The sequence below is a fragment of the Falco rusticolus genome, chromosome 14, assembly GCF_015220075.1.
Source record: "Falco rusticolus isolate bFalRus1 chromosome 14, bFalRus1.pri, whole genome shotgun sequence".
NCBI lineage: Eukaryota > Metazoa > Chordata > Aves > Falconiformes > Falconidae > Falco > Falco rusticolus.
The window spans coordinates 14,323,298-14,350,969 of record NC_051200.1 but is presented as its reverse complement, the minus strand read 5'-3'; the positions used below and the strand labels follow the sequence as shown (position 1 = coordinate 14,350,969).

Genomic DNA, 27,672 nt, shown 5'->3' with positions numbered 1-27,672 from the left:
TTCTAAGACTCCTCCTCACACTAAGCTATCACATAACTACTCCTAATTCCACTTAATATCTGTGGTAGTACTCTATTTCCCACTACTTCAGAAAGAAAGCTGTCAACAAAGAAGTGACAAGATCAGGAAAAGTAGAATTCAAAAGCTAACAAGTACATGCAAGATCATCTGAGAAACAGAGCAAAACTACTTAGTCAAAAGGCAAATTTATGAATCAAAATGGAAAAGAAGCAACAATTTCCAGGTGTGTGACCAAGTTTAATGATACATCTGTTCTCTGAAACACTTTACCATCAATAACATTTCATGGGTTATGATACCCAGAATGTTACTTCATAGGTGTTTTATATGAATATTTACAAAGACTTTCAAAATTCAGTGGCACTAAACAAACGAGAAGAACTTAAAACTTTAAGCTACAATGCTTAAAAAATGTAAACAGTTTATTTTACATAGTTGTAAAATATAAGAACTTTCTAATGCAGCTTAATTTTGTCTGGAAGGTGAATATATCCTGGTGCCCGTGAACAAGGAATGAGAGACTTCTTTACACAAGTATTGTGCTCCAGTGTGCAAAAAATTATATATATGAAAGGAATCTAAAGTCCACAACAATTAAAAGACAACAAAAATTTTCACGTCCTGAAGTTGAGAAATTTATAAAAACATTTACACATGGTTGCTGACCCATCAAAAACTTGCATAACTTAAAATTCTGAACAATAGCTACTACAAATTCAAGACCTTTCTCAAATGGAATTTTGTGCAAAGATCAGACGATCATTCAGTATTTTTTCAGCCGTATCTCCAACCTTCCCTTCCCATCCCCATTCCTGACATCTAGTGGCCACATGCAGCACTAAAATCCTTTTGATACATGTTCAAATTAGTGCATGTAACCACAAGGCACACACATGTGTGAATACGTTTTCGTGCAGAAACCTGTGCAGGTTCACAATTACGTTGCTAAACAACTGTTCATAGAAAGTTTAGAGTCTAATGTTTGGCAGGATTACTCTTACACATTCCTTTCTATTCTACAAGCCCAGGTGTTAATAGGCAGACACTGCTTTCCAAAGATCCAATATTTAAGTAGCCTTAAAATAAAGATTTAAAAATAAATCAGCCTGTAACATTATTATATTAGATACTTTGCTTTTGCCCACATTATTTATAGAATTTTAATCCCACAGTACCATAGCTTTATGCTGTCAGTTGCAAACCAACTAAGATACATATTTCTTTTTGTTAATGAAGACTTTGATTGCTCCAGTAAAGTCAGCTGATAAAAGCACTTCTGTGTGATCTGTCTTCAAAGCTCCTTAATAAGGAAAGAGAATAAACTGTTAGTTCATTAAAGAAAATATAAAAATCAAGCTCTCATTAAAAGACAAGCTATCACTGTGACACCCTTCTTCCTCTATCACTTTCTTGATGTATTGGTTAGAGAACAGGAAACATCTGCATTTCTAGGAAAGGGAGTTTTCTTCATTATATGTTGGTACAGCTCTACCTTTTTACATGTCAGGTGTAAAAAGACTAATTCTAAAGTACACAGGACAACAGCTATGCCCCTCACTTCACATTCTCAGATTTTAAAAATGCAACAGCTGCCAAAATGTTCAACTGATAAGGTAGGAATACATGTCAATGCCACTGCAAGGGCTTTTTTTCTCAAGAACCCCCCATTCTACACTGCAATTCTTAATAATCTTTTTCTCTTCATACCATGGTATCAAAGTGGAGCTCATCTCAAACACCTACCAGAGGGTATGGTATCTGATGTTTCAGAATCTTCTCCCTTACTTTCAGTTTCTTGCTTTTCAGAAGTTTCCAGTGACACCATCAAACCAGGATTGGGAGCAAAAATCGCAGATGTAACCACTGCATTGTGCGCTTCAGAAAGACAATCCAATTTTGATTACCTTATTTCAAGGAATTGTTAATTTTACAAGAATAGCAGGCATAAATTTTAGTAAATACCCAAGAATCTTAGTGCTGCTGGCACCAGGTAAGCTCATCATTCAAGGAGCAACTGTCATTGTTTTATAAACTCATGGATCTCAGAAGTTCCTGTAAGTGCCTAAAACTAACTGGCAGGAGCTCCAAAACATGTTTGATATAAACACGGCCCCACACTTCCCAAAAGCTCTGTGTGTGTGTAGGAGATAAGAGAGTTGGGTTTGGGTTTTTTTTCTGAAATACTGCCATAAAGAAAAAAAAAAGAGCTTGCACTTATTTTCAAAGTCATTTATCTGTAAGGGATCTAAGGATTACAATTATTTTAATTTCTACACTTATACAATCAAGTTCTGCCAGCAAAACCTTACATTCATTCAGAATCTCATACAGAATCTCTGGACAAGCTTTTTAGCTACTGTCTCTTCCCATCCCAATCACGCATCTGTAGAGTTTCCTCTGGACAAGGTTTCTGACAGTCCACTTACTGAAAACGCACCAGTTACAGGGCATCTTGCTATGTTAAGAATTTGTTCAAATAGATTAATAGCACTGCTGAGCAAATAAAAACTAAAAGATAAAAGTATTTAATATTTTAAATCACATACACTTTGATAAAACAAAGATCAAAAGCTGATTTTTACCTTTAATGCCTTCCCAGAAGTCATTACGGTCTCTTCTTACAGATGTAAACTTACTCAAGTCATGGTATGTACTCCAAATATAAACATATTTATCTTCTGAACCACTTACAATGTAGGTAAAGTCATGGCTAAAAAGTTAAAAAAAGAAAAACATTACTTTTCTTAGCTGTTGAAGCAACCATTACAGTAGCTCTCCAGACGACCTGCAGCTTTACAACCGCAATCAGGCCAAATTCACAATTCACACTAATCCTTTAGTGGCTGCAGCTCAAAAATACAATTAGGCCTCAAATGAATGTGCGTGCAGGTTTCTCGATGCTCTCCCTCGGGACAAAAGAAATAGTTCTCACTAATAGCACACAGCAGCTGTTCTCCTGCAGCTTCCGACACAGAAGAGAGTTAGTCTAACATCTATACTCAGCAACAAGAAAATGAAACTTGTGTAAACATCTGAGACTGTGTAACAGGAATTATTTACAATACAGTCATGGGCAAAAAAAAATAATCTACACAGGTAGAAGATGAAAGGCATTCAACAAGATTGCAACCAGATGACTGTATAATGCACACTGACAGAGAAAAACAGTACCTGCAAATCCATCTCAAGTATTTACTATTAATTTACCTACTGCATGAGCATACCACATACCTAAACTCTATCACTAACTATGCTCCAGCCCTGTAAGTAGGGATGACTTAACTTGGGAAATTAATCTTCAGCAGGGGGGTTGGACAAGATGACCTCCAGAGATCCCTTCTCACCTCAGTCATTCTGTGAAATACTGGGTCAGCCTTAAAGATGCTTTCAAAGGTCAACAGCTGACAGTCGAGTTTAAACTTAGCATTATTCTTTAAGCACTGCCATCCTCCCCTGCTCAAACATCCAGGTTAAACAGATACCCAAGTGTTTTTCCCCTTGAGCTCCTGCAAGACTGAAGGGAGAGGAGTTTTTGTTCTGTTCCCCCTTTTACCCCCTCTCTTTTACTACCTTAAAACCCAGTATTGCCATGATAGTCACAATAATACACTCAAACTCAGAAAAGCATCTTAGGCCAGCACAGAGAAAAAGAGAATCCCAACTCAGATTTGCAGGCTGTTTCCTGACAGTGATGATACACAGGCAGTGACCGACAGGCTTGGGCAACAGTTGGGTGACCAACCCACCTGCAACAAAACCTGACAAAATTAAGGAAATAAAACCTATTTATCATGGAGGATAGAAAAGATGCAGTGTCCCAGCCCCAACAGTTCTAGCACAGTTCCTCTGTTTACAGCAACAGTAATGGACTGTTGAAGGATTCACTCATTCACAGAAGCTCCCTGCTCATAGGCAGCTGTCATTCTTGATCAGAGCCTTTTGTTACCTCTGTGTTCTGAGCCAAGTGACATTTCAGAGGATCAGTTTCATATCAAAGTAAACGTTACTTAAAACTTCATATCCTTCAGCCACAGCATTTCCCAAATCCAACAACTCTATTGTTGTAATACTGTCTTACCTAAAGCTGGCTTTGATTTGGCTGCTGCTGTTGACATAACCTTTGTATTTCATAGATAAAGACAGATCTCTTAGGTCATACAACCTGATTCTGGAATCATTTGATGTCACTAGTATCTAGAAAAGAAATAAATAAAATTTAGGAGTGGAAACCATTTGCATGCCCGAGAAGGAGCAACAGAATTCATTCAAACAGCCAGAATTCCAGTTCTTTTGATTAAAAAAAAAAAAAGTGACCGAGACAAAGAATAGGCCCAAAGCAGCAGAACAGGATTCAGGACAGTAACATTTTTCTCTCTTCTGTCAACGGACAGATCACAACTTCACTGTCAGGATCATCCCAGCTGATCTGAACCAGAACAACTGCTCTTTACTGAAGTAAAATGTGGGCCCCGAGAACAGTCATCAATTTGCAAAGGCTATTCTGGAACACATTCCACAATAATATAGCAGAACTTTCGAGTTAAGTAAATTTCTGCAGTCATGACCTATCCATCATGAAGCACAGATCAGAGGCTACTATCTGCTATATAAACAAACTGGGCTTTTCTTGGTTGATATGAGTTTGCTTCCTTTTCATGTTTTCCAGACGAGAAGCTTAAATGTACTTAAAAGGAACAGAGAAGTCTATGAAAGGGTTGTCAAAACGCAAAGGGGCATTCAGCTGATTAGACCTTTTACGGTATCTTAGAAGTGGAGAGCACTGTAGGTTAGCAGTAAGTCTCAAGATGACACTAAGAAAAGGGTATAGCAGAATAGCAGTCAAGTAATTTATGCAACAAAGTTGTGACAACTCTTGGAACACCATCACCATCAGATTACAGAACTTCTTATTTGTTTTCAAAAGAGTTCATGCTGAGCTGTGTTTTATTACATCATCTAACACGCGAAGGCACTACGTCGGATGCAAACCCAAAGGCACTATTGATTTCTGAATCTTCTGCACATCTTTGGAATTAAGTAATTTCTGTGTCATTGATAAAAGTACAATATAGGTGATAACAGCTGTTGAAGACTGAAGCTAAATAAAAGGACTGATTCTGAAGAATGGAGTACACTGGTTTGGGTAACAGCTTCTGTACAAAATACATTTCCACACAAACATTAAATTTGAGAAGGGTTAGTTATGCCGAAGAATTTTTCGCCAAAAGCCATCTGTAAGCATTTTCTCACCTTTACATTAATCAGAGCGTAATGCCATTTAGAAAAATATTTCTGGTTCACTACTATTTAGTATTGTATTAGACTAAATCAGCAAAGACTAGTGTCCATTTTAGTAGTGTTAAAAGACTTGTGATTTAAAGTCAGTGACTACAAACAAGACAGCACAAATTTAATAAGCGTTAGATATGAATATCAGACTCCACTACTGGGCCAAAGTTGCACTGACAGACAGTACCTTATTTTCTCCAGGCAAGGGTTCAATGCCAGTGATTTTTCTTCCAACTCTATTTCGGCCTCTGGTAGAACGCACGTGTATTTGTGTATGGTACTTCAAGTGCTGAGAAGATATTAAAACACATCCTGATTTGAAATAATTGCGCAGAAACTTTAATTTGCTTCAAGTTCAAATAGGTTCGTTTCTTGATATTTAAATAAGCATGACTCTTAAATCTGTTATTTAACATGAAAAAATACCCAGTCTTAAGAAGTTTTTACCTCTGTGTCATAGAAGATGCACCTTCCATCGTATGTACCTATGACTGCGTATTTGCCATTCTGACAGAAGTTGGCAGCTGTAATCAATTTTGTCTGCCCATCTACTTCATTCCATAATGCCACTTTTTTGTCAGGAATGTTCCAGAGTCGGAGTTTCCCATCCAATGAACCACTTAAGAAGTACCTGTCATCCTGAGAGGACACACTACATTAATCTCCACTTGTGCTATGAGTATGCCCTAATTTCCTTAAAACCTTCCCGCCCGACTTCCAAACAGCATCTCTCCAGAATCTTCCAAGTAAGAACTCTCAGGTGAGTTGATTATAACCTTTAAAGCAGCTGAAAAGACAATGTTAAAATTACTGGTAAATAAGAGTTCAATTTCTTACAGATTTTTGACAAGATAACACACTTGTAGTGTGTATATCTCAAGTGAGAAAATTGTTCACTTACCACACTTACTTTTTACTCTCTCAAGTTAGAAAAACATTAACCTTGTCAGCAGTTGAAAGCTCCTTTCAGAGTTCCTCATACACCTACCAGTTGTGTATGTTCACAGAACACTGAAAAATGCTTTTCCTCTACTTGAATTTTATATTAGGAAGCTTTATTACAGGACTGTGTGGGGGTTTTTTTAAATCATAAAATAAGATAGGTTGGGAAAGGATCTTTGGAGGTTTTTGGTCCACCTCCCTTGCTCATAGCAAAGACAGCCTCAACAGTTTGATCAGACTGTAAAGGGTTATATCCTGTTAAGCTTTAAACATCCTCAAGGATTCCGTGGTCTCTGGACAATCTGATTAACTCCATTATTGCTTCCCCCCCCCCCCCCCGCTATTTAACTACAATATCCCTCATTGTGAAAAGTCAGAATTTCCAAAGTTACTCAAAACTATACCAGCTATGATGTTATAGCCAATAGACAACTCACTTTCCACATCATGCCTACAAACAGTTAAACCAAATGGACACTGCAAGTAAAGTTTAGTGAAGACGAACACTTTTAAGTTCCAGAATATTATCCAGTAGCCGTATCTTTAAAGCACACACGCTCTATTATTCAACAATTATTATTTACTTGAAAATAAAGGGGAAAGAACTCTTGTAATATCAAGTTCTGCCTCTCTAGAAGAAAGAAGGCGATTACACTTACCCTTGGATGGAATGCTATAGCAGTGACAAAGTCTATATGCTGGAAACAGCAAAGACATTCTCTTCTTGATATGTGCCATAATCTGACAGTTTTGTCCATAGAAGAAGAAAGCAGGAAGTAATTCTGTGAAACAAGAGAGTTCCATGGTTATTAACAGACAGAAAAGTAACAGAAAATACAAAAGCAATCTGATTGGTAAAGCCTTACCAATTTCTTTGTTGACATGAAATTCCTAATTTTATCCTTTCAGATAAAATGTTTTATCCAAATTATCATTACTGATCGGTGCTTTCCTTAAGACCAGTACACTGATGTTCAGACAGAGAAAATTTTCTGGAAGAATGTCAATGGAAATGAATACTTGGAAAGTAGTTAAAGCATTCAGAGAAGACACAGCACAACAGGCTTCAGAGAAGGAGTGACAGTCTCTCCTGCCTAAGATCCTTCAGCCAGACTGTGTTCTTAAAACTATAACTGTATTCCAATGAGGAGAATTAACTGAATAAGCTTTATGTGAAAAATTTTCAAAGTTAAGCATAAGGTAATTGTCAGGTAATTCTCTTATATTAAGATACAGGTATATATTCAGCAACTTTAGAATCTATGCACTTTGCCAAAAACCCCAAAAAACACACCAGTGAAGCATACTAAAGACAGGAGCGGTAACACCATAAATCAGAAATCACACAGCTCAAAGGAAATTCCTCCAACTCTAAACAATTTAACTTCACTACTGAATACACAATTGTAATTGTTACTAGCTTAATTTTTTTAAGACAAGTTTGAACGATACAAGCCCAAGAGATTTGTTCATTTTATCCCAACTATCTCAGCTGGAGTAAGCTCTCTACAAATATTTTCTCTTAACTTCAGTGATTGTTTCATATTGTTTAGTTGTATGGTTCCAATGGCAATTGACAAAAGAAAACAATGAAAACAAGAGAACTGTCTGTATTAAGGTGCTTACTTTAGACCAGGAAAGATCAAGAAGATCTGCTGTATGTCCTTTGTATTTGCAAAATGGTCGTTGACGAAATGGGGCGTTTTTATCATCTGGGTCTTCATCAACTCCACTGCAAATCTATCAGAGAAATGTATAGAAACATCACAAAATGTTAGCTGGAAAAATGAATAATCAAGCAATTACTGCTTAGAAAAAGTACAGGGCCAATAACAATTTGAAGAGTAACTCTTATGACTCTACAATAAACCACCAAAGTAAATTTAAAGTACAATGGGCTACAAAACATCATCTTGAAATTCTAAAATTGCAAAGCTCTGCATTTTCCATCCACATAGCTTTTATTCAATGGGATAAACTTGACAGCAATTTAAGCAAATGTCTAAAGATAAGTTTTTGGAACAAAGTATATCAACCTTGAAAACTGTATTCCAATTTAGAACATAAACTGTGAGTTAGTTTCCATGTTTCTAGCCTGCATCAAGAATAACAACTTCCTAATAAGAGACTCTTTCAGAATAAACAGGTACAAAGTAACAATAATAATAAAACCACCACTCTAGAAGTACCTATACAAAACCTCTTCAGCAAAAATACAGTCAAAACAACATTCCTAGTATGTGTGACTAAGCAAGTTTATTCACTTAACTATGGTTAAAAAAAAAAAGATTCTTGCCCTCCCCTCATCTCCCCCCTCCCAAAACAGTGCACATTAAATAACGCTACTGCCAAAATCTTTGCTTAAACCCCGATTTTTGTCATCTGTTTCTTACACTACTGGAAACCAAACCCAGAAAAAACCCTAACCTTAACTACATTAACTTTAATGGCAAGTTTACTAAAGTATCTGAACACTCTACAAGTAAGAGTGTCTTAATACTTCTCGTCAGTCATGTTCCATTTTATTCTACACAGATGTGAAAAATTTAAATATGTCAGGTTTTATTATGCGTCTGACTAATCACTGTTCAGTTTGGCCTTCCTCAGAAACGGCATCAAGTCAGATGTTGACCATAAGTAATGCTCTGAGGCAAAACCTCTAAGACAGGAAATTCAACAATGTAGATTTTTTGTTCCCCTTTAGCATTTCACTCAGAAATTTACTCTGGCAGAAGGCCCCAGCAAAGCTATGCATATTTTGTAATACATTAAGTTTAGTGATGTACTTTCCTGCTTGTACCCTGTAGGCATGGGATATCAGTATTTGACTGAAGATGTCTATTGATAAGACAGTTTGTCTATGCCTCAAAGACACAAGCCAAGAACTCTTTAATGTGTGCCTGGATAAAGCAACAACAAAGATATGGCATTACAGAACAATGTAAGCCCCCCACCTCTTCCCCCCCAGTATCTAGTGTACGTACCCCTGCGTCGGTATCAGACTTTGAAGAATTCAGACTCTCTTGAGATGGGGAGGGAGAAACACGGCCTAGAAAACAGGCAGAAGCACCATGGTCAACTTTAAGCTCCCAAATAACTAGAATTTCTAGTGTTTTAGAGCTCAAGCAACGCATAGAAAGATACCTTCCGTGTTGTACTTCATTCGCATGTTATTGAAATAGTCAAAAGCATTCTTTAAAACCCATATCCTTACTACGTTGTCCTGTCCTGCAGATGCAAGTAAACGACCACAGTGTGAAAATTTCATTGTCCAAACTGCACCCTGTCAAAACAAAAACATCATTGTTGAAGTTACATAAAGTGCTTTTTTCAATACCAAAAAGCCTTTCTATAATGTCAACTGACAAGATTTAGTACATACACAAGATACCACAAGTACAATAAAGTGTAGATCAAACAGTGAAAAGTAATTGTCGAGACTGGTGGATTGTGGAACATTCTTGCAAAAACGTTTGAAAGAAACAGCCCACAGGGCACATTACTGTAGGACTAGAGGAGTTAAGGGAGCTCAGCACTACCACAGCATCCTACGTGAAACTGGCACAGTTAGTAACAGTCAGCCAGCCAGCGTTCCGTGGGACTTATAACCTGCTATTTGATTTGTACATCTGGCAAGTATTTGTAGCTGCACTTGAAGTTCGCGCAAGCTGTGCTAACATCTTTATTTTCTTTCTTTTTAAGTAAAAATTCTGGTTGGTAACATCAATTCCAGCAACCAAAATGAGTACTACAAAGATTTGTTAAATCCAGATTTGGCATGGGGATTTTACAAAGTCTGTGGAGACAACAGTTTTCTCCACTGCAAAGTCTGAAGAGTCAGCAGTCAATAAAAAACAACAGTACCACACTAGCAATATTCCACTTCTTCCTGTTATTTAACAAACAGCCATTAGGCATTTGAATCCACCAACCTTTTAGGATGCTTTTGGGGATTTTCTAGGTTTAAAGAAGTCAAATACCGGCATGATGGAAACTACCACAGATAGATTACCGGTAGGACTGGAAACTTTAGTTGTGGATGACAAGCTAGCAATCTCCAGTCACCAAACTGATTGCTGTAGGTCATTATCCTTAGCCTAACACTTGAAGATGGGGTACCCCATTTCAATTGTCAGACAGTTGCTGTCTGCAGTAGAAACTGGAAAGACAGGAATACTAGAACGTATTTCAGACTCTGAAGGGCAGCATGCACACTTCCAACAGTGATGAATAGGTAGTTTTTCAGCCTCACTCTCCACAGGCACCTCTGCAAATACCGTAATTCCAGTCTCTCCCCTCCTTATCATTCTGATTCATATACCTTATTAATCTCTCCCCATTTTTGCCTCCAAAACCTATCTAGCATTTCTGTTCAATACTTGTGTTCATGCCTCTAATAGGCAGACTAGTTTATTTGCTTGCTACTCTGTGTTCAGTTCTCGTAGTGAAACATAGCCTATTTCAGTATAAATTTGTAACTGCAGGAACCAAGAAACCAAGTACCACTCGATACCAAAACTCTTCAAGGAAAAGCTCTGGATAATCCCTGAAGCTTGAGTACCTACAGACTCTTTTACCCCTGAAGAACTGTTAAATTTTAATTTCTTGCCAGAATATTATTTTCAGAATGAAACTGCTCTTTAAAAAGAATAAACCTGACAGTCATTTTTGAATATCACCAAGTAGATGAAAACAAAAAGTTGGATTGCAGGCTAAACAGGTTCAGCAAAACCACAGATTAAATTTGAGACCTACCATATGCTCTCCACTGAGATCCTGAACAACTTTAATTTGCTCAAAATCGTAAGGTCCCTTGAAGCCATGTGCTGCTTTGAACTTAACTGGTCTTGTATATGGCATCCCTTCATCATCACTGGAAGACGGATCATCTTGATCTGTATGGAAAACTAAGAGGAACACAAATTCAGCTGTACATATAGCAGCACACATTTTATTTATTAGTAAGCATTTGCCAGTACTTTTTGGTAGCAGACTAGTCTTGAATTAGCAAGTTTTTATAGGCAATTTTAAGATCTTAAAGCAAAAGAAGAGAACTGTTGCATTAAGTTCTAAAAACACATCTATGCTAATTTTAGGTTGCAGTGAATCCAAACACTGTACACTCAGAATAAGAACTGCTATCCATTTTTGTTCTGTCCCTTTCTTTCTATTGGGTCTTTAGCAGATCCTGCACTAATGACTTACGTCAGTTTAATGTGTACTGAAAATTGTTGTATTGGTTTCCTCAGACTGAATACACTGAAATGGTCCAGTGATTTGTCCACAAAGCCTCAGAATTGCAAAAGAGCTGGGGCAAACGGCCAGTGGCAACGTAAGATGCTAAACTGCAGCTGTTCTAGTAAAGTGCAGCAGTTCTATGGTGCTTATCTCAGGCTGTGGATAGACTGGCTTACTGCAGTAGTAGAAGTCTGTCTGAAGGAAACACTGATGAAACAGGAAGGGGAGAATTTAGTTGCAGTCGGGAAATCTTCTAACAGGAGATCAAGCTATATGAGAATTCTGCTAGAGGCACTGGTTGTCAGAAAACAATCTGATTTTATTAAATTTCTACCTTTTCTGGAATAAATTCCCAAATAAGTTTACATTTTGATATCCAGACAGCTTTCTAACAGCACAACAAAACCTATAGTATTCAACTGGTTTAGCTGAAAAAGTCTCTCAACTACTATTTTACAAGAATTCATCCTTGTAACTGCTAGTCTTAAAATGCCTACCAAACTTCAAGCTTTAACTCTAAAAAGCCACATCATCACCTGTACAGTGGCAGAATACAGCAGTATATGTCCCTCAGCCAGCTTTGATTCCTAGAAGCCCGAGGATAAACAGACTATCCTATTAAAACTATATATGTATGTATAAAATGAAAAAAGTGTCACCTACCTTCATCCCGAACACTCTTAACTTTATTTACAGCACGTTCACCATATTCTTCAGCAAGGTGCTTTGCTCGCTTTACAGATTTGCCAAGGAACTTTTTCAGCTGGGTCCTTAAAAAGCAAGGGCAGTTTTTCAACACACAACACCGGCAAAGTCTCATTTTTCACTATTATGAATCAAAAGTTTTGATTTGAAATACACTATTATCTCTTTCCATTACAGCTTCTTAAAATAAGCATTTAATTTGCCAGCAGTTGTGTAATCTTCAGTTCAACTGCAGAGCAATGGGCTTATCCAAATTCAGGTGTCGCTTGTACTTAAAAGATACTTGTTCAGAAGTCAGAAGGGGAGCTTCAGCTTAGAAAACCAAAATCTGTCTTTTCTTTGTAGGGACGTGAAACAGTATCTTACGTTTTTTGTTTTAACCTCCCTCCATCAGAATCTGTTTGCTGTGTCTGCATTTTGTCTTCATCGTCAGACTGTGCTGCATCATTACTAGGAAATAGAGAAGTGATTGTTTAATATGAAACCATAATGAATCTAAATTGACTGTAAAATCATTAAAGTAGGATCTGCACTTTAGGATCCCTCTTTATTCCTTCATGCAACACAGTGGAAAACCATGGATGTGATGTTAATCAGGTAACAGAACAGATCTTTCAATTCTTAGGCACCTTGGATACTAAAACTGTATACACTGTCCAAATGCCAAAGATACATTACTCCCTTCCACAAATTTCAAACCTAAGTTTACTGTGACACTGTGAAAGCTAAGACCAGACAAAATATATTACATTACTAGAACTGGTAACATGCCACCTTGTTCTCATACTTTGCTTTCCATAGATCAAATTAGTAGTAGTTAATTTTGAAACAGAAGTTTGCACGCAGAAGAGTATAGTTCTACAGAAGTGAGCTTCTCAGTGCTAATATAGCAATGCAAAAAACCTAAAAATTGTTTGATGTATAAATTCATATAAACCTAGGCCTTTAAAAAAAAAACCTAGACTGACACAATTTCCTGATCACTAAGATACTGTATTTTTCTATCAAAGTTTACATACTCAGTTTTACATGTTAGAAGGACCTAAAGCTCTGTTGAGAAGAGGAAAACCTCAAAGTAGTCAGCTATACTGATGATGACAAATCTTCAAAGGACCAAAGCCTACTAAATCAAACCCTGAAAAAGCTACAGGAGGTGGCAGCATGAACACCATACAGTGCTTGCACATAAACTGTGTTTAATTCAGTATAGAAATGACACTTAGTGCCTCAAGCGCTAACTGCAGTTCAGCTGGATTTTCAGACATAATTGCCTGTAAATTTCCAGCAATACCATCAACTTTTAGTCAACTTAAAAGAATTAAATAAACAGTCTTGTTCATAGACAACTGGGAATTACCACTCAAATTAGTCAGAGACAGATGGACCGGGACTCTCTTTACTTGCATAAGAGCAGCCTCCACATATGCAAAACTACAAGAGCAACAGTGTGATAAAAGGCTGAAAGCTATCATCATTCATACCTGACATATTCTTTAGTTCTCCTCATGATATGCAAAGTCAGGGGATTAATGCCTGTTGGCAACTTTTCTTCTGCCAAACTCAGGGGTATTTCTTCACCTGTATCAAGGTTTTTTATCATTACACTTGCTAGAATTTCCTATGGAAAAAGTAAGATGTGAAATCAAGATGACTTGATTAGACTCCAAAACCTAAAGCAAAACAGAAATCATCTGATCTTACAGATTATTTATCTTAATGGGAAATTCTGTAGCTCCCTATATATTTATTTTACAAAGACTAAGTTTATGTTAAAATTGCCTTTAGTGTGTTAGTGCAAACATTATCAACCACTATACATAAATGAACAATTACGCATCATCACAAGCTTCAATTTCATAAATCAGAAAGGCAGCTATACAGACATCAGCCACTGCCTGACACCGTCTATGCTAACATCAAACATATTATGTAATTAAGACATCAAAGTCTTCCCCTTTGAGATATTCTAACAGCTGTTCTTCAGGTTTAGTCAAAGACAACCTTTACTTACAGAGAAAAGCATTTACACCTAACTAGTACTACACAAAGGAAAAGGGCTTTTTTTTGGAGCATCTCATGAACACATACATCTGTTCAGCAATAGTTAAAAAAGATAAAGACAAATGAAAATGGGCAGCAGTCCAGTAACATTATCAGGATTAAGCAAAGTTACTAACTGAAGAAAATATTTAATATGAGGAAAAATCATTCTCCTGTTGCTGACTCCTTCCCCCTTTAGATGCATGACAAAACGCCAAGTTTGCTGGTGTTTCCTCACATGAAATCTTGTAATGTGTCTGCATAGCTACAAACACAAACTCATAGCATTCTAGATCGCTTACAGCTCACACTTTCAAATGCTAATACCACATATGACTCGGGGACCACAAAGTGCTCAGGTGGAGAAAGCCACCACACCATCACTGCTATTTGCATCCCTGGTCGCAGCAGGTAGTGGTTTAGAGTACAAGGAGTGACATGTGACTACTCTAATTCATTCAACAGACTGGAAAAGCAACCAGAAGAAGGTGCTATGTACAGATCACATTCATTAATACCTCATCTGTGAGTTCTCTTCCAGAGTTAGACCTGGGTCTTTGTGGTCCAAGTACTTCATTTGTTGTTTGGCCATCAGCTGCTTTCCCATTTTCCTGAAATTTTGCAGGTATAGAATACATTATCTCCACTGTGACATTAAAGTAACAGAAAATGTTAAGGTTATTGAACTTTTGAACCTAGTAATTGAACAGTTTCCCAATACCTGTGCAGTGACTATTTTATCTCCACTAGTTGCGCTTGCCAAATCCAAAGAAGGCTGAGAATCTTTGGGCACACCTTCTGTCACTGTACTTGGAGTTAAAAGACCACCAGCTGAGAAGTTCTCTCGAGAAACTGAAGAGAGACTCATATTAGAAAGAACGTCACACTTGCCATAGATAGGCTACAGATTGTTAAGAATCCTAACATCACAGTGCCAGTCCTGAACATCCTTTCTGACAAGTTTGATTTTTTTTAAACATCAACTGTCACCAATCTGCCTTATCAATTATGTATTTAATATATAGTTGGAGGCACAGGCATGATTTCACCCCTAGTCCTCTTAAGTTTTATTAACAGTTTGGGGTTTTTTTTAGTCATTTCCCTAGTAACCCAAGACTACTCATTTTCATGAGATCTCAGTCTACATCTTGACTTTTATTTCTATGCAAATACAGATTGCACACATTTTATTTAAAGCGTGTAACTTTTTTAGTTTCTGCATTGATAAGGCAACTTCTTGCTACAGAAGTAGCTATTTTGGTAGGAAGTGTTAGTTTACAACAAAGTCTATGAATTAGGAACACTTGTAATGCAAAAGGGTATTTCTCCACTGTAAGAAGTTAAGATTGTGGAAAAATGTTTTTGCTCGTTTACAGATGAACTAAAATCACAGGACCGAATGACTCTTCACTCAAACCACAAAAATAGTAACCATGTAGATAAATAAGCCTATCTAAAATAGCAATACTGCCTTCTAAACCAGGTTTTTGCACTTCAAAATCCAGTTCGCTCTTCTTCTTCCGGGGTGGTGGAGCTGGCCTTGCAGGTGGTGGTGGTCTTGGAGGAGGAACATTTGTTGGAGGTGGTGGCCGTGCTGGGACAGGCTTCTTTGTGCTAGCAACTATATCAGGTTCCACAGTAAGCTGCCTTGGCGGTTTTGCTGGAGGCATTTCTTCTGTTGTAGAAAGGTCTTTGGTAGATAAATCTGAAGCCACCTGTTCTAAAGTATTTGCCTCTTTCTTGTCTGTTATGTCCTCAGTTTTTGATGTTTCTTCTTGGGCTTCAGTTTCACCCATTTTATGGTCAGTTGCATTTGTTTCTTTTGTTAGTTTATGAGTTTCCTGTTGCTTAGGAGTAAACAAAAGCTTCCCAGACTCCAATTCAGTGTCCTTACACACACTCTGATATACCGGTTCTCTAGCATCTTCTTGTAATGGTATTTTAGCAGCTAATACTTCTGGAATACTACTAACAATACCCGCTCCAGAAATCCAAACATTTGCATCTGAAGTTGGAACAGTCAGTTCTTCTCCTCTAGAAGCTAAAGAATCATCATCTAGTTGTTGGGCCTTCTGGCTTTCTTCTATAATACTGTCAATAATCTTAAGAAACAAAACCAAACCATTCTATTGTCAAAAATAGCAGGCATTTCAAGGGTACATTTACCAGTCAGTCCGTACAACGTCTACAAGAACTCTTCCATTGAAGAGTTGTTTTAAATACAAAATATGTTCTTTTAAAAAATCCTGAAGACCAGAACCTACATGCAGAAACAGCTATTTCCTGAAGATGAAAACTAAAGAGATAACAAAGTGACTAATTCCCATTCCTCTTTAATATACTTTAAGAGAAAGTTAGCAAACAAAAGCTGTCTTCTCTTCAGACGCCTCATGCACTGCTAAATATGATCCTGTAAGTTACACAAATAATTAAACACTGGTGAATTCTACATGTGTTTTTAGAACGCTTGGTTTGATTTTTACCCTTTAGATGAACGTTCTTACTAAGATCAATGACAATTTCTAATCTATTTAGTTTCAGGATAAAGGCTGATCATTAAATTATTTAATATTTCCAGTGTGATGCTGGAAGCACAAAGCCGTATTTAACTAACCTCTTTTGAATCATCTTGTTTCATTTCTTGTACAAAGGTTTCATTTCCAGCTTTGTGTAATTTGCTATCCATATCCTATGGGAAAAAAAGGTATGATGGTAGTAAGTTCTTCAGTAAGATGATCTAACAAAAATATAGCTACAACAAATTAAATAGCATAAAGAACAAGCATTCCGCTACATTTTCAGATGTTATTGCTGCCAGACAGATGTTTAAACACCAATTCACAGTACAAACAAGCATTTCACACCACCCACCATACACAGAAAGCCTGTATACCAATAAGCAAAAAAGGCAGTTATTTTTAAGTGGTTTCAACCTCAACTAAAATAAAATTGAAGGTAGCATGAAGTTTAGAGAAGCATACATGTTTAATAACCTGCAGCAAAGAAAATCTGTATTTTTTTCTTTATCAGGCTGTGGGAAAGGGTGCAAGAATCATATTATCACCACATAATAGAAGCTTCCTTAGAAATTTCCGGGTTGAATCAGACAGTTCTATCAAGAGGCCACAAATATGCTTTTGAGGATCTGACACCGATTATTCCATTCTACAATTACTCCTAGTGCACATTGTCTATTTTTGCTATCTTCATGCAGATCCTTCCAAAACCTAAATAAACTGCAGCAGAACAATGAAATGACTGGACTTAAGCAAAAACCAAAAACATTTTCAGAACATTTGGATGAAAGGCTGCATGAATATTCAAAGCTGGGTATACAATTTATTCTTTATATATTTATAATCAAATACCAGGATATCATACTACCGATGCAAAGTCAGCTTGAAGTATAGTTGAGATGTGCAAACAGCATCACTTTGACATATCCTACCAAAGACTTAATAAAAGCAATTCACTAAAGGTGGCCTCATGCACCAAAATAACATAGTAATTCTTCGTAATAGTTTTCAGTTGTATTTACTTTTTTTTTTAAAAAAAATAATTAAATAAATCCTACTTAAGATAGGCAGCCTTAGGAATAGTAGAATTAGATCACACTTTGGGCACGTTAAGTATGGCTATTCTATAGAAACTCTTAAAACAGAATTGAAAATATTCTATTTGTGAGTGAACGCATCCATCAATTCCTGGAAAAACTTAGGTTCAGAAAAGCAAGTAGTTTATACCATAGAAGGATATTGCTTTAACCAGAAACTTGTTTTAACCTCAGCTAACGTGGTCTAGCGGGAACTTCTTCATGCATCTTCCATTGTACATGAATCATTAGAAATGTAGAATGGTTTGGGTTGGAGGAGACCTTTAAAGATCATCTAGTCCGTCCCCCCACAATAAGCAGGGACATCTTCAAAAAGATCAAGTTGCTCAGAGCCCCATCCAGCCCGACCTCAAATGTTCCCAGGGATGTGGCATCTACCACCTCTCTGGGCAAACTCATCATAAAAAATTTCTTCTTTATCTCTCGTCTAAATCTACTCTCTTTTAGTTTAAAACCATTACCCTTTGGTCCTATCGCAGCAGGCCTTACTAAAGAGTTTGTCCCCATCTTTCTTACAAGCCCCCTTTAAGTACTGAAAGGGCACAAGATCGCATTGCCTGTAAGCATATACGTCAGGAATATCTGAAGGGGAATTTGATAAAAACCTTGACATTGGAAGGGACCTTTGAAGATTCCGTAGTTCTCAAAGCAGAGCAAACTACAGCAGGTTGTTCAGAGATGTGTCCAGTCAGGTTCTGACTATATCCAAGGATGGAGACTGCACATCATCTCCATGCAACTTATTCCACTCCGACCTTCCTGGCACAGTCTACTTGGTAACCTAAGCTGCAGATAAAAGCCTGATTTGTCTCACAAAAGAGGAAAAACTTCTCACAAATGACTTGAAGAATTTAGTTGCCTGGCTTAAAACATGAAGGAAAAAAACCCCCACATTTATCAACTGATTCCCTGAGTTGAGATACAGAACTGCTGTTCTACTCCTCCTTTCTGTCTACAGATATGCAACTCTATTCCGTTGAAGTCAGCAGGGCTCAAGTGCCTCCCCACAACATTAAATCCCCCAAAGGCTGTTACCATTATAAACTCTTTTTGTTAGGCTATTAATTTAATTCCACTTATACAGCTTTGGATATGCACAAGATACCTATTAAACAGGTATTTTAAAAGACCTCCCCATATTTTTTGGACCTTGACAAGATTTAGACCGACAGTCTGGTACAGATTATCTAAGGCATTTCTCCTTGGACTTTTCCTTAGACAGCTAGTCAAACAGAATCTTCATAGCATACTAATATATTATGTGTGAAAAAACCACACAACTCTTGTAGACATCCATCTTTGAGAGTTCTGACCCCAAGAAATGGCATATCATGCAGAGACAGCTACAATTACAGAAAAATTCTTCCGCCCTCTCCACTCCCTCACCCTCCTTCCACAAAGTGTTTCTAAGCTAATGCAAGTTCTACTTTGCTTTATCACTAAAATCTATCTTCAAAGGCATGACGACTTAAATACTTCAGTGTAATCAGTGTCTACAGAAGCTCATTATATTAATTTATAATTTTGTTGACATTAAACTCACACACCTGTTAAACTTTGGACTTGGGAAATATTTCTTACCTGTTCCAAGACAAACTATACCATTAGTCACACATTCACTGAAATGATATGGTACCAAGCAGAGAAACAACTTTTTTCCACACTCAGAAACTTAGCTTTGAACAAGTGACTTAGGAAGACCTTGAACAAGGGAGTTAGAAAGATACTTAAAAAGATAAAAACCCCCTATATTTCTTGAAAGACTTACACATGTAATACTTAATCGTTAAAAGGACATTAAACAGAACACAAAATAGGGGATAAGGCTCTGTTCCGTAAGAGGTGCCTTAAGATATGGTATCATAGCAAAAAGATGACTGATTCAGAGCAGAGTACTGCTGACAAATCAGAAACACTATTTTCACTACAACTTCCCAACACTCTGCAGACAAAACGTCAAGCCTTCTTTCCTCTACGTAAAAGTGTTGCATAGCATCACCTTTGGCCCTTCTGAGAGCAGGAAAAGAGTGTTATTTGTGCAAGGTTCCAACTCCTCACCTATTTAACGTGTGCCAGATTCAGCCCCACTGTCACTATGCACAGATGCAGCATACCAATTACCTGCGTGGGAAGCGGCAACGCTGTCTCATTAAGCTAAATATAGTGTTTTATCTTCACACAGCCTAGAGGGGAGGCTTTTGAAGTACAAACACTGAAATTTTTCTTATTTTGAAGACAGAAGAGAGCAAAGTCAACTATTTTGTATAAATCAAGACGAAAAAACAAGTGCTGCAGAGACTTGCTTATTACTCACAGATCACTTGAAAGAGGGTCGTCCAGTAATTAAGTACAGCTCAATTAAACCACACATACACATTTCAGAATAAAATTAGCTTCAAGATATGTTAACATACCCTAAATAAAAGTAAAGTTGAAACTTCAAGAGACTTAAGCACAATTGCTACCTACAACAAGGGAAAGCCTGTAATTTCCTGTCTGTGTAAACGTTAGGGCTACTGTAGCACACCTACTTTAGGTAGAAATGCTCAACTCTGTGTTCATCAACAAGCATTTGATTCATTTTAAGAAGAAACTCACCTTTAATACGTGGGATCCAACTCTCGTTGGTGATCTGTTAGAAAGAGAAGACAGACTTAGAGCTCAAAGAAAAAAATACCATCTCTTTTGACAGTAAGCTTCATATTAAACAGTCCATAACACTGTTTTCCTTTACAGTGAATGTATACTTGATACTTTAGACAAGCAACAAAGTGAATGTTTCTCATACCACTCTTTTACATAAAAGGCTTCAAATAGACTTAAGTGCCCAACTGTCTACAATGCAGAGACCCGCAGCTTCTACAATCCCTGAAAAATTTCTCAGCAGAATCTTCTCAAAATCATATTTCTATCACGCTGTCCTGGTTTCTAATAAACTGATACCATTCCAAGTACACATTTGACAGCATTGTGCATTACAGAGAATTTAAAATTAGCATGTACAGGGAGCACAGAGTGGACATCAAAGAAAGCAAAACTCTCAGAAAGCAGAAGTACAAATGCTCTAGTAGCCTGCAAATCAAATGCCCGAAGAGACAACACTACCATAGCCACTCTGCCCTTCAGACTCTCTAGCAGATGTAAGGTCTTGTTCCTAATCATCATGCTCAGTGTAAGTATTTACATTACAACAGGATGGAACTACTTCTGCACTATTTTCCAAAATAGATACTCTGAAACAGTGAACTTGCATTAGCATTCACTCACACACAACCTCTCATTTCACTAATTACATGAAAGAACAAGGTATCTTAGGGGAATGGTATCAAATAATTACTTCTCCTCAGGTCACCACTCAATCAGTGAACAGTCAAATCTTAATATATCCGGAACTTACACTTTCCACAAGACTTTCCGAACTCCACAATATATTTAAATAGTTAATTGCACTGTCTACTCTGATTACAAGATCTTACTCATTAAGTAAGTTCTTAATAATAAGTTGAAAGGTTGGGCCAGATGACGTTTTTAAGTTCCTTCTGAACTGGGCTGTTCCACGATTCTACTAGTTTGTCAGTCACAAGTAGAGACCAAGTTACAGATGACTTCCTTGAAAGCTTACTATCAAATGATCTGCAACCTGGATTGTACAAGCATCCGAGCTGGCCACCAAGGTCAGTGACACTTGACAGGTTTGAGTATCATCTTGTATCAAGCAATACAGACAGATACAGAGATCTCTTGTCTAATTTGCCCCTCCTGCCTCCAAAGTGATGGTTTCAAGAGACAATACCCTCTGAAAAAGAGAACTCTTTATAATTAATTTTTAAGAACTGCAGTTTTTCTCTTTACTGTCTGAAAGCATTTAATCACAAAAAGAAAAGGTCACATTTATACAGCAGGGTTAAGTAAACAAGAAACTACAGTGGATTGGTATATAAAGACTATGTAATTTCTAACTAATTTAACAACTTAAACCTAGATACTTCTGTCAGATATTGACATTTAAGATACGCAATATCTGTAACACTGTTTTGAGGCATAATCCTCCTAGAAGGCAATAACTCCAATGGGAAAAAAAAAAAAAAAAAAAGCAAAATCAGTGTTTTGACCTAAAAAACAAACACATCTTTTGTCTCCCAAAACATACTGCCAGGAAAGGCCACTGCCTGTGTTGAATTTCCGGTTACTGAAACATTTTCAGTTCCACTGTCAACTCCTGGAATTCCTTAGAAAGAGTGGCAGAAACACATGTCCGATCATTAAATCCACAAGATTACTTTAACAATAAAATATATTTATAATTACAACATTAATGCTTAGACTTCAGCACAGGGTCCTATTGTACAAGGCACTGCTTAGACTTTACAACCTCAATAAAATGCAGATCCCTTAACTGCAAATAGATACTTTGGGTTTCTATTGTGACACTTCCCACCAACTAGCATGTCACTTCTGGTACAGGCAAATCATTCCTCCACTGGTAACACAAAATATGAGGTTCAAAAGACATTGCTACCCTTTTCAAGACTTCTTTAGCTAATTAGTTTTGAGAAAAATCTGCACTCAGACTAAAACAGGTGTTATTTCCCACTGTCCTGCTTTACTCACCTTGGGGAAAAGCTGCGGAAGCGATAAAGGTTACAGAGCTAGCAGGTACAGAATAAAACAGAGCTGATATCTATGTGAGCTATATTGAGCTATCTTAAACATTAAGGTGAAGCTTTATCATTGAAATTACATGCTTTTAAAACACTGCAAAGCTTCCACAACTATTTGGCCTTAACATCACTTTCAGGTCAGTTTATACTATAGCCAAATGAGTTTAGTAGTTTGCCTGAGATTGTTTGAGCTATGTGTTTGTAAGCACCACTGCTCCCTTAGTTGTGATGAGTTGCTGCTTACGTGCTATTACATTTATAAAGACAAGTCAGCCACAGAGCGAGTATGATAATTGAAATCTCTTGTAGCTCAGCATTACTCTGGAATGGTCTTGCCCTTCCAACCACCTGAAGTTACCAGCTTTCTCAATTCCCCACTTTTACTTTAAGGCCACTAGTTTTACAGATGCAGTATCTGAAATGCTTGCATTTTTTAAGTAGTATATATAGTGGAAAAAGTGCCTGAAAAGATTTGTGTAAAGATCAATCCAATGATCAAATACTGATTTTTGCTTTGAAAGGTCTGTAGCTTTACAGGGTTATCAGGCAGAACACAAAGACTGGCATATTCCACAGAAAACATAAGGCAAAAAAATTATTGTCTAGTACAATTTTTTTAGTCAACAGTGGGATTTAAAAATTGATGCAAATATATATATCTTGTAGATTGCATTTCAGAAAAAGTATTTCTAACCTAAGTTTTCTTAAGTGAAACCACTGTAACACCAGTTTAACAAAGGAGAGGTTCAAGGTTATCTACAAAGATTAAACAAAATTCAAAGAAAAACCCAATTTCACCTGCATAAATATAAAAAGATGCCTGATAAATCTGAAAGTCAAATAAAGTCATGAAGAACTTTTTGGTTTTATTTATTCAGCTGTCAAATGCATCCTCATACTGACCAGACTATAGGAAGCTGCCATTCCCATTATCAGGTAACTCCAGCCTGGCACCTATTTGAACTAAGCTTCACATTTTCAACACGTTAAGTCTTGTGACAGAAAAAAACGCAAAACCTTTTAGACCTTCAAAAAAAAACCACCCCAAACAAAAAACCCTGATATGAATGCCTGGCCTTGGCCAAATCCCAGAAGCACACTGCCTGCTTCCTGGGAGGATGTACATTGTTGCGAAGCAGGTGTGCTAACAGGCAGATGGAAAGAGGTTTAACTTGTATGCAGGGCAGCAGTACACTGTACAGAACATACAGGTTCAACAACGAGCCCGGTAACTGTATTTACTGCTGTCCTTCAGCCTGCAGAGGCACACAATGTTTTCTTCCCTCTAAACTACAGCTGGCCTGGAAGCTACAATTACTCTCCCTGCAGCTCTCACCTTCAAAACCACAAACATTCATTACTGCAATGCACTGTTTGGGCTGCCCTTGAAAAGCGTGTGGGAACTTGGGCTAACTCAGAACGCAGAAACTTGTCTGCAGTGCTGCAAGTCACTACAGCAATGTAACTAACACTTCACTCCATCTGTTTGCTGCCAAGATCAGGTCTGCATGTTGGCTAAAATACACGTGAACAAAAAAGTTGTAGTAAGCATGTCCCACATGTCAAGAGGACACAATTTAACATTATCTAGCTTCCTACATAGAGGAAAACCAGATTCCTCAGGAAAAGCATTAAAGCAACTTCAAAAAAAAAAAAAAAAAAAAAAAAAAAAAAAAGACAGGACTACTGAAGTTAGAATTCAAGAATTTAAATCAAAGTACCAGAGGATATGTCTCATTATCTACATCATCTCTTGAACCCAGTGCCCTTTGTTTGGTTTCTCATAACAATTTTTAGGGTACGAGTACACTAGGAACAAACTTGCCCCTTACTGTAGGCATATGATGTTCAAACTATTAGGTTTGACAGTTCTTAATTTCAGGAGTGAGTAGATGACTTTTCTTATAAATAAAATATAAGGGGGTCTGTCACCTGCCTGCATCCTAACAAGTGTGCTTCACTTTGTATTTTCCTTCCCTCAAAACTGACATCCTCCTTCATGGGGCAGTTCATGCCTCAATTTCAGAGTCTTTTTCCAAATCTCTTCCATGCCTATAGTCTTTTGAAAGCAGACTGACAGAGGTTAAATAAGGGCATCTTCTGTCACACTACTTCTCCCTCTCCACTCCTCTGACTACACAACAGATAGATGCCTTCACTGATCAGTCCACATCAGCAGCTACAGCATTTTTCTAGGGACTAGAAAAGCACATAGAAACAGACGTTGTTTGGGACCTAGTTATCTAACCGATCGACACTCTCCACACATGCTGTCAAATGTAGAATTGCACATAAAAGGCAAGTTCTACAGAAGTGAAGCATATAGGCCTGGACACAGGGGATACAGTAGTCTCCAAACATCTGGTTTAAACACACTTCACCTTAGGGAAGCCATCAACCCAGGAGAGCTATCTCTGTGCACTATCATCTGAAGGAAACATTTTGTAACAAGTTCTGCAATTTTTGCTAATTAATTCCTAAAGAGCACCAGTTATATATGTACGTGAGGATGCAGATATAGTGGTTTCCTTGAGAGGGGCTTAAGCATCAGTACTTACTGACTTACAGTGGGAAGCGGGAGCTTACATTGAACTTAAAAATTCCATTCTTGCACATCATGAGACAATAAAACAAGCCTAGCAAAGAAGTCAGCATGTTTATGTACACGGTTGTCACCACTTTCGGAATTTCTATATCAGCAATTATTAAACTTCCCCAGCCAGGGCAGGCGGGAGGAAGCTACAAAACCCACATTTTTAATGAGAGCAAACACATCTAAACTGCCATGCTAAAAACTGGCTATAGCATATGCTGCCAAAAAAGATTCCCAAGTGTTTTTGCTGATCATCACAACACTGAACGCATGGGGAAACACTTCAAACTGCAGAGGGCAACATGCATTTGTTTTCAATTGCCCTTCCTCCCATAAGAAGGTTTTGATTTTTTTTTCCCATAGGTCCCAACTCAACATCACTACACATGCATGGGTCTCAAAACTACAATCTACAAGCTTGCTTCCAAGAAGTGTCCAATGTAAATGTGAAATTAGCTCTTAAGAAATCTCAAAGCTTATTTAAAGAAAACACTCTCCATGTTGTTAGTGCAGAATTGATGGCAGACTGAATTACAGATTCAGGCTCTGTATTGCAAACTAATCCCTCCGAGATCACCTCCTTACTTGACTCAAGCTGACAGAATTCTATTGACTTGAGTCAATGATGCATCTTTATGAGTTATGGAAAAGCAACAGAAAAATCAAAAGCATCTTCCACTTTAATTTCTAGTGAGTGACTTCATATTATCAAGTTCTACATAGATACAGGTGGTGGAAATCTTCAAGGTCAGGACATATGGCATTATCTGTATCGAATAAAAGGTAGGATGTGCAGCTGGGCCAGATTTAATGGCTCATTTCTACCAAAAGGCCTGGTCCCCCCTTCCTGCCTGTGGCTTCTCACTACACAAATTCCACACCATCACCCTCTCTTGTCCCAACTCTGCCAGGTTCCAGGTTGTGGTTTTTTTAATAGTATTTGCTGTTTCTAGTTTTCAGCTGTTGTCAATTACTCTGGGTTATGGGAACTGGTAGAACAGTTTGATGATCACTAGTGCCTGGGCAAGGTAAACAGCTGGAGGAAAACCTCATTTCAGCACAAGTGCTGTTAATTTGCCTTACCACATCTTGTGGAAGCATATGCCAAGATATGCTTTTCACCAGGCTATGTAAAAGGCTAAGTTCATAAAAGCTCTGATACAGGATATGTGCATGAGGAGAAAAGATCTAGTCTTTCCTTTGTTCTAGGCATCCAATGACCACTGACACACAGATTAAACCAAGCCCTTACTCAATTATTAAAGCTTCAAATGAATGGATCCCACAATCCATATCTTATTGCTCTTTGAACAAGCTACATGAAACCTCATCCTACAAGGTCAAACAACGGAGAGGTTTAGTCCAGGCTACATGAGGAACAGAACTGATGCAAGCCATAACCCGCTTAGCACGCAACCAGAAAGTTATATTTACAATTTTAAAAGCAGCAGCGTATTTGGCTAGCATCAACAATATGGTGACAGAGTTAGCGTTGAGGTAACAGCACTAGGAATCTACACGATAAAATTGTTACAACTTCGCTGCACAGAACCACACGCTAGCTAAATACAAGATGCATCGAAGCAACACCATTAAAACCAAATGACCGAGCACACCAGAAGTTTTTACACGCAGCGACAGTTAGCCTGTTGCTGAAGAAACTTGCTCTTTTTTTCCCCCCCCTCAGAAAATCTGTTACTTTTATCGTATTTCAGGGAGTAAATCTGTCGGTCCCGATTTCGCCTCTGCACCTCTTTTCCAAAACCTCCGTGCTGCCCGCCCAAGGCAGGCAGATGTGATCTCATCACGGTAATGGCCACTACCAGCCCCACAAGCCTGGGAAAATACGTCCAGACCTGCTCCGTTTCCTCGCATCCCCCTGCCCGCGGGGCTCGCCCGCCGCCCCGCCGCCGAGCGCAGCCCCGCCTGCCCGCGGCCGAGCACCCCGCTCCCGGGGCGCGGAGCCCCGTGCCTTGCGGCGGGGGGACGCCGGGCTCGGGGCGGACTCGCCTCCCGCCCCCCGGAGCTCCCCAACGGCTGTAACGGCCGGGGGCGGCCGCCTCCCCTCAGGGCCGCGCTGAGGGAGGGGAGGGCAGGGCGGCGGCCGCGAGGGACTCACGGCGCGGGGGAGGCGCCGGCCAGGTGCACGTCCTCGGGCGCATCGTAGAACTCCTCGGTGTCGCTGTCGGAAGCCATGGCGGCGCCGGGCCCAGCCGCCGGCAGCGCAGCGCGGGGCGGCCGCCGCCACCTCCGGGCAGGACGGGCGGGCGGGCGGCTGAGGCGGGGGCCGCGCGGCTCTCGCGAGACCGGCGCCGGCCCCGCCCCCTGCCGGGCGGAAGTGCGGGCGGAGAGGGGAGGGAGGGGCGCGGCCATGACGCATGAGGGGACGTCAGGGCGCGGGGCGGCCCCGGCGCATGTGTCCGCTGCGGCGCCATCTTGCGGAGCCGGCGGGGCCTCGGTGCAGCCCCGGCGGGGCCGCGTGTGACTCCGCCCGCCCCGGCCCGCAGCGCGGAGCCGCTCCCCCCGCAGCCCGGCTTTGCGGCTTTGTCGCCTGCCCTGCCGGGGGGCTG

General features: G+C 38.8%; 1 protein-coding gene across 2 annotated transcripts; it reads right to left on the bottom strand.

Moving 5' to 3' along the window:
* Positions 1–237: 237 nt before the first annotated feature.
* Positions 238–27,371, bottom strand: WDR44 (WD repeat domain 44). Of its 2 annotated transcripts, none has more exons than XM_037408097.1 (20): positions 27,222–27,371; positions 20,447–20,480; positions 16,850–16,924; positions 15,707–16,337; positions 14,957–15,087; positions 14,754–14,846; positions 13,677–13,813; positions 12,562–12,645; positions 12,154–12,260; positions 11,008–11,159; positions 9,397–9,535; positions 9,237–9,301; positions 7,879–7,992; positions 6,912–7,034; positions 5,758–5,949; positions 5,498–5,599; positions 4,100–4,215; positions 2,604–2,731; positions 1,765–1,896; positions 238–1,321 (listed from the first exon to the last, which is right to left on the bottom strand). In XM_037408097.1, the coding sequence occupies exons 1-20, from the start codon at positions 27,296–27,298 to the stop codon at positions 1,227–1,229; spliced, it is 2,727 nt and encodes a 908-aa protein (XP_037263994.1). In that variant the 5' UTR covers positions 27,299–27,371; the 3' UTR covers positions 238–1,226. The 2 variants fall into 2 exon arrangements, with proteins under 2 accessions (XP_037263994.1, XP_037263996.1); XM_037408099.1 differs by lacking the exon at positions 27,222–27,371 and adding an exon at positions 26,802–26,820.
* Between the last annotated feature and the right edge of the window lie 301 nt (positions 27,372–27,672).